General features: G+C 33.6%; 1 protein-coding gene across 1 annotated transcript in view; it reads left to right on the forward strand.

Annotated features, from left to right (window-relative positions):
* LOC107004856 overlaps positions 1–2561 on the forward strand; it is a 6791-nt gene extending 4230 nt beyond the window's left edge. Inside the window, exons 4-5 of the mRNA XM_015203237.2 lie at positions 774–1526; positions 1931–2561. Of these exons, the coding sequence (XP_015058723.1) occupies positions 774–1526; positions 1931–2065 (888 nt within the window). The 3' untranslated portion in view covers positions 2066–2561. The remainder of the gene's footprint in view (positions 1–773; positions 1527–1930) is intronic.
* Positions 2562–8651: the final 6090 nt, after the last annotated feature.

Consider the following 8651-nt stretch of genomic DNA (forward strand, 5'->3'; position numbering starts at 1 on the left):
CCCCCCCCCCCCCAAATGTATTTTTGTAGTTTTGTGGTTGATCACATTCATTGATTGGTGAATTATGTAGTATCATTAATGTTCTTTCAAAAGATAGAAGTATTAGAAATTAAATGGTTACTTGATAATGTTTGACACATTTATGTGACATTATCCTCTCTCTCCTTCTCTCTCTAAGGGAGTAGGTAATCGTGAATATGTTTAACTTATTTATAGAAGCTTGTGACATAAGTGTTTCTTTTGTTGGGAGCTCTTCTCCTCGTTATACTTCACTGGAAAATCAATACTAGAGGACAAACAGAAAGGAATTGAATCTTCAGCTAAATACTGTTACCTAAATTATGTTTGCCCTCCTCTAAAGTTCAACACACTAAAACATATTTAAGGGCATAATACCTGATGACATTTCTCTGTGAATCTCTCTTGGCCAATGGTTTTGTATTTCCTTCCCTTTGTTTGTTTTCCACAACTTGTTTGTTCTTTCGTTGGCTCTAAAGGAATCACATTACTGAGCTAGACTTTAGCCTTTTTTATTTCCTGAGCACACATTGCATTTTAGTTTTTGTGTCTTCATGTAGAAAAGAGAAAGCAGGATGTCTACTTAAAATAAGATAGGCTGAAAATCATCTCTCATATTAATTCTATTGGGGAAGCTATTTAATTTCAATTTTAGTTGTATTATCCTCTAGTATTTTGGATATAGAATTTACATACAAAGGGTTAGGCTTGATGGATGGTTGATGTCCATATTAATGGGAAGCAATTATTTCCAGGTATCTAGTTCTGCTGATAAATCAAAGCAACCAAAATCCATAGCTAGGACAAATGAGATTGTTGGAATAGCTAAGAGTATGCAACAACCTTCTTCCTCTCAACTTGCTAATCAGGCTTGTAATGGACAAGTGAGAGCTGAGGCTCCAGCTACCTCTCATAGCAAAACTCTTCTGGTTCTGAAGTTAGGACGAGAAAATGGTGTCACCTCTCTGTCAAAAGAAGCATCAACTCCAGCTAACAACACTGGCAATCGACTAGCTAATTGCCCTCCTGCTGTGACCAGTCCAACTTCAAGGGTAAATTCCCTTGAAACCAAGGTTGTCGCATTGTCACTGAAACCACAGTCTACTGCAGAGAAGAGATCTTCTCTTTCTCAAGCCCAAAGTAGGAGTGATTTTTTCAATTTAATGAGGAAGAAGACTTCAAATTCTTCTACTGCCCTTCCAGATTCTGGTATGGCTCCATCTAACAGTAGGGAGCAGTCTTGTCTCAAAACTAAAGATGAGGATAGTGCCTCTTTGAGTCCTTGTGTTTCCGAAAATGGAAGTGAGGGAACCAGCAACGGAGACCCTCATGAAGCTCAAAACCATGTTCAAAGACATAATGATGTTGAAGAGAAAAACTCGCCCATAAATGGATCGGTATATCTAGATGAAAAAGAGGTTGCTTTCCTACGTTCTCTTGGTTGGGATGAAAATGCTGCGGAAGAGGAAAGCCTGACAGAGGAAGAAATTAATGCTTTTTATCAGGAGGTAATTAACTCTAACTGCTATTTTTGTATGTTATATATTACTTGCAAAGTGACATTAGTTAGGTTAAAGATATTTCCATGATTAAGTTTGAAACACGAGTGTTTGATACTAGTGAGGTTTCTTGGAGATGATTCATTGCATGATGTACCTTTACATGACCGTAGAAAGTTAGTTGTCTGCAGTTCTTAATAGATGCTATCCTTTTATGTTGTTCTGCTGCGGGACTTGCAATCTATTTCTGAAATTAGACATGCTTTCTTTGACTTAATTTTGAAGCAGTGTTAAGTAACCTTTTGGGGGGTAAGGGGGGTCTCAATTTAAAGTCAAAATTTACATTGAAAAGAAAGATCTTTTTTGGCTGACTCTGTTTGACTAATTTTGTAATACAACCCCTGCAATTGCAGTACATGAAACTGAAGTCATCCTTGAAGGCTTACAAAGGTGCCCCGCCAAAGTGTTTGATGCTTCCTGAGTTGCACTTTGCTACTAATCTTGGAAATGCCTCTTCCAATTCGACTTCATCTAAATCTGATGCTTGAATATAGTGATTTCTCACCTATATGGGGGATGCATACAGTTTGGTGTGTCAAGAGATACATGTCCTTTTCTTTTCTTTTTTTTAATGGTCTCTTTTTGTTTGGAGGATCTGTGATGTATCTGTTCACAAGTGGAGGGTGGCTTTTGGAATCTTGAAGGTGCAGAGAAGAGAAATAAGTTAGTCTCCTGCTGTCTTGCTGGCTCAAAAGAAAGATAAGGTAGCGTTTTATAATTAGAAAGTTAGGAAAATGTTAGTCTGGAGTGGATGAGGTTGGGCAAATTGCTTCTTTTTGAAATTCTTTTTTTGTGCTTTTCCTTTCCCGTGCTTGATTGAAAAGAGAAGAGAAGGTTTTAAGTTGTTTTGGTCAATTTTACAAGGAAGAAGGAAAATTGCAAAGTTCATTATAGAATTTTCTTTTCAGCCAAAATCTCATAATCTCATAGGTCATGTTGATATCATTCTAGCTATTATTTATATTTTTATTTACTTTTTAGCTATGTTTCTTTTTTGTCATATTGATATTTTCAATTGCAATAGGCTCAGTAGTTTTAATGGATTTGAGGGTATTTACTGCATGCATCATTTCTGTGTTGCTTTGACTCTCTGTTGTTGGGAGCATGTATTTTCCCCCTCAGTGTTTCTTTGAGTTGTAGTAGGGGTACAAAATGGGTTGTTGAATGTCAAAGTTCAGCAGGTAATGTTTTGGAAGAAAATAACTCCAAGTTTATGTTTGGGCCACAACAGATTTGTTAGTGATCGAAAACTATTGCTTAAGCTTTTTGCATTTCCTTTCTCAATTCCTGAAAGAGAGATTTATTGTTGATGCTGTTTGATTTTAGCTTTTAGTAAAATGAGTCGTTTTTGCTTCTGGCAATAGTTTTTCTTTTGAAAACATCTGATTTTGAATACAAGTAATAGATTTGGCCTCTATTTTCTCTTCTCTCGTATTTGTTCATCTTTAATGACGAAGGAAGAAATTATGAATAGATGAACCCTCACTATTTAGGCACAATGACACAATTATTAAGGGTGCGCTACACCACTGAGCTAGTAGCCTCAAACAATTGTCGACCATCAGATCCTCTGGTCTATAATATTCACTCCGGCATAGGGGTACTCGAAATTGAACCGTAACCGATAAGCCAACAATATAACTGTCTTATTGGCTTATTGATATTGAATTATCGAATTAATGATCGGTGAACGGATTAGAATTTTTATAATCAACGATTTATTGGTGTAAGGGTGGCTATTTTATTTCCTTATAGGATAAACGGTAACCCATCCAGATTTACCATCTATACATGCATACAATTTTAAATTTAAGTATTTATTAATATATAATTATATATTGTTATTTCAAAAGTCTTAAAAGCCAAAAATTTGAATACCTATTTACCTTTTTATTATTAATTATTACATTACTATAATATTTTTTTTGTAATATGGAAGAATTTTATAATTTTATTGCATTTAAAATAAGAAGTCATCATTTTTTTAAGGTACAATGCATACAAAAAAGGGTAGAGGTTGACTGATACACTCCGGTAACCGCCTTTAAGTGCTAACCCAATCGATATCTTATAAATTGAGTAATGAATTAATAAATTTAAAAATTCAATAGGTCAAATAGTTAATTAAAAATTAATCGCTCGATCCATCCGATAAACACCCTACCTAGTAGGATGATTTCCTTGTTTGTTTTAAGAAGTTGATGGTTTAAATCATATTTTAAAATAAATTCTTTTTTTATTATTATTATTTTCAGCCTCACTGGTTTGTACTTTTAGTTGTGCATTGGGTAAAGTGAATTACAGGGTATTATAGTCATTTTTTCTTGTGGATATATAGTCATCATGACCTTTTTAAGATCGAACACTATTTCTCCATTTTAAGATCTGATTTTCCTCATCCTCAATGTAGCAACTCAAACCCGAGCTCAATCAATACTACAATCCAATCCATGGCATCTTCTTCTTTTCCCAGTATTTCACAAGTTCCTCCATGTAAATACGATCTGGATCCATCAAAAATGGCTAATCTAAAAGGCTTTGACATACCCAATCGGTGAGTTAAAAAATAGTAACACTAGAACTAGTATTATATATCGATTTGCTTGTTGGAACTTGAAAGCAGTTTGAAAACAGAATCAGCACTAAATCATGTTAGAATCGAGAGATTATATATGTATTATCAGTTGGAAATCATGCTTTCATTCATTTTAATTCGATTTTGTCCTTTTTATCATATTGATGTGCTTAGGACTTTGTTAGATTTATGGACGCCAATTGTAGGGAAGTAGTTCTAAATCTTGTTAACAATCTTGTTGTTCTTGTAGGGTTGAATCAGGGAGCATTAACTCGATTGTTGGTCAAATTTCTTCATTACGTAAGCTTCTCTTATCATCTTCTCGAGATGTTGGGGGTATAAATGTTGATTTACCGCGAGCGAAATCCTTGTTATGGATGAGTATTAATGATATTCGAATTGTTGGTATGTGGGGGTATGGAAGGAATAGGAAAGATAATGATTTTTGTTTTCTTGTGGATGTTAAAGAATGCAAAAATAAAATGCGTTCTTTGCAAGGAATGCTGGATGGTCTGGTAATGGCGGTAGAATTACTGCAACAACTAGAGACAAACATTTGATGGTAAAAAATGTCGTAGTATATGAAGTGACTATACTTACATTAAAAATCACTTTGAGTGTACTCATGGATTATTTGATAAGAGTTCAAATGTGAGATCTCGATAGTTGAATAGGAGAAGCTCCAATCAGAGCGAAACGTAGGTTTGTTTCTTGGAGCATTTTTATCCTCTCATGGTTGACCGGTTGGTTTGGTAATGGCAGCAGAATTATTGCAACAACTAGAGACAACCATTTGATAGAGGAAAAATGTGGTAGTATATGAAGTGACTATACTTAGATTAAAAAACACTATGTGTGTAGCAATGGATTCTTTGATAAGAGTTCAAATGTGAAATCTCACTACTAGAGAAGGAGAAACTCCAATTAGAGCAAAAACCAGGTTGTTCTGGGAGCATTTGTATCCTATCGAGCTTGTGTTACATTTGCTCCCTAAATTAATTCAGAATTCATAGAAAGAGTAATGCGATCAATTTAGGATTGCGTTTATGGTTTGGAAGACCGGTGTAACAAATATGATGTGAGAGGATCGATTGCTCACAAAGATTGACCATGAAGTTATTCTATTGCTCAATCAATATGCTTTCAAAAAGAAATTCTAGTAAGAGTTTTGAGAAACTCTTATTGGAAACCGTAAATTATGCTATAGACCTTCCTTTTAGCCTTGAAAGTGTAGGGTTCTTTCTTGCATAGGAAAGGTGTAACTACACGGAGAAATGCTAAAGAGAGAACGAAGAAAACTTTGGGATAAGTAATTGTTGGACAACTCTAAATAAGCTATGGTGGAGTGGAGTCCATAGAGCAAGAGATATTTCTAAAATATAGTATATTTCTTTCGGGTATGATGAATCTTACATCATAAAAGATTAATATCCTTGTGAGTCTTGGATTTGAATCTACTATTGGGTTGACTGTCGTAATGGAAAAATCTCGTGGTTGTTTTTCTTGTATTCATCTCAGTGGAATATACAATTGAATGAAAAGTCTCGTTTTCTTCGCCGGAGAATACACAATTGAAATGTAGATTTGATACAAGATATGGGTAGATATGTAGTTACTATGAAAATGATCTTGGTGAATGGAGAACATCGGAGACCATGGTGCGGTGATGATCAACAATACAAGTAAGTAAGATAAGCTAAATAATGCAATATTACTTGGTTCTTAACTCTCTAACAATCCAAGGGCCTATAGAATAAATGGAAATCATTTGTTCTTCTAGTATCTTGCTCTTGCAATGAATCATTTTGGTTTTATTATAATAGAAGCAGAAGCAACATTCATTTCCTAGTGCTATCATACTTGTTTTTCTTGTGTTTTTGAACCATGATTTAGGCAAGTTTCTACTTAGTTTCTTTATTTACTTAATTATTTGATCTACTTTACATTTGTATGACAATTTTTAAATCATTAATTCTAGAATCCTACCGTTGAATTAAAATGAAAGTGCATGGCAAATTTATAGTTCATGTCTTTAGAAAACAAAAAATATGAAATAAATTGTTTATTAAACAAAGTTTCATTTACTTGCAACATTTTTCTTTGAAACGACGTAACCTGAATAGTACCTTAAATTTGACAGTGACTTATGTGCTACTTTCGAGGTGCTACTGAAAAAAATCAATAAAGAAAAAATCAGGAAGACAATTTTTTTTAGACAGATCTAGTTTGGTTTCTATATTAAAAAATGTTCAAACTTGATCTTATGGAGTAAATAAAACTAATGAAAGTTAAGAAGAATTTGGCATTGCAAGGAGAGAGGAATCTGTTCATATTTGCGGAGGGATGTTTATTGAGCATTTGAAATTATACTTTGTAGACTAATTAATGATCTTTTAACCAGAGGGATGTTTATTGAGCATTTGAAATTATACTTTGTAGACTAATTAATGATCTTTTAACCAGGTGACTAAAGCAGTAGAGGCAATCTGGATTCCTCTATTCATTATGTTGGTTTGTCAGGGATGGCTATCCTTCGGGATCACTTCCATCTTATTGGAACCAAAGACTTGTTCGTCTTTGATTCACAGTTTCACACAGAGTTGACTACATTAATGTTAACTACGAAGAGAGGAATAAAGGTACTGAGAATGCGAGCTATTTGTTGGTGCATTGTCCAGTAGAGTTGCTAGAGACGTCTTGGCGTATGTTCTTAAACCCTTTTGGTCTGCAGTGGGTTATTCCATGCAGCTTGACGGAAACTTTTCATTAGTTGTAGCCATCCAAGAAGACCTGATTCAATAGCAGCTCCTACATACGTTCATTTTGCACTTCCTAACATCTAGCTATCGCTATCTAGCAGACCCTATGGAGCTGAATCCAAGATACTTTGGTGGGGGTGCAACAGGTATCGCTATCTACACGAGGTATCTTATGAATCTGCTTTCTTGTGTTATTGCAGTGTTTGCTCCATTTGAACCTTACTGAGAGATAAGTAGTTGCAACACAAGCTATCCCTATCTAAAGTTTTGGTGTCTTGTGTGTAAATCTTATTTTTGACTTTTATCGTTTCTCTCAAGTTTTAAGCATGAACCAAATATGTTGTTTCTGTAACTTCATACTTCCAGTGTATGCAACGAAACAATAAAATCCCATGTTGTTCGTTTAATATACTTATAATAAGAACCACCACAAACCCCTTTGGCTCGGATATGAGCCGGTTAACAATGGTTTCAATAAAAATGGATAACATTTTTACTATGCTATTACTCTTCCTAGTTTCATTCAATTCTTTACAATATTGTTGAATGTTGATCCCATTACTCTGTTGTATTATATGACTGTTTTTCCAAACAATAATTTTGACAATTTGAGTGGTTTTATTTCAGCAACTTACTCTATATAATTATCCTTGTGTAGACAAGAGCCCAATAAAATGAATTTACCAAACATATACATTTGGGGAAAATAACAAGCATTCAAGTGTATTAAATTATACAATACATATCATATTCTTATAATATATAGATTTTTGTATAACTTGTGCACAATGGAAATGAAAACAAATTTACGCAGAATTTGAAGAAGATAGGACGTTTTGGTTTGAAGTAAAAGACAGTTGAATTCGACAGGGAAAACAATCACCACAATACATATATATTACGTGTATATGATATGTATATCAAACGCGAATTTTAATTGATATATACAAGATATATATATATATGGGAGGTAGAAAAATATGCAAGCAACATTCATATGATGGAACCCCCACCCCAACCTAGTAGCCAAAGAAGGCCACAATCATTACTTTTATAAATTATAATACTTATATTTTTCCTATGCTATAACTATTATGAGTAAAATTAGCATTTGATTTTTCATATCCAATAATTACGCTATATATCATACAAAAACATAACAACAAGAAAGTACAAAAAATGACAAATATACCTCAGACTATCGTAAATGACATGAACATAAACATAACGACAAGAAAGTAGGAAAAATGACAAACATACCTCAGACTATCGTAAATGACATGAACATACTCACTGTCATATTTTTGGGATATCTTTAACCATGTCAGGTCGGTGGATAAAATTATGACACGTTTCCCTATTTAGTCTTTCGTTAGTATAAACGGCACATATGCTTTACTTTTTGGACGACGGGGCACCAATATCTCAAAAATATTACGAGGTATCAACATACTATTTATGATAGTTTATATTTATATTTGTCCTTTCTCCTAATAAAAATTATATATGTAAGTTTATGCATTATTCTTCTTTTCTGAATTAAAATTTGGACTCCATAACGCTACAACTTATAAGTAAGATTAAAACAAGAGCTTTCTTAGTTGACATTTTAATTACAATTTGATTAAATTATACTCTAAAGAAGAAGAAAAAAAAGTGCTTTTGGAAAATATTCATGTGCCCTCCAAATAAGTGATTCATTATTTACTTCTGTAATTGGGATATATATATATATATATA

Source organism: Solanum pennellii, chromosome 11 (genome assembly GCF_001406875.1).
Source record: "Solanum pennellii chromosome 11, SPENNV200".
Classification (NCBI taxonomy): Eukaryota; Viridiplantae; Streptophyta; class Magnoliopsida; order Solanales; family Solanaceae; genus Solanum; species Solanum pennellii.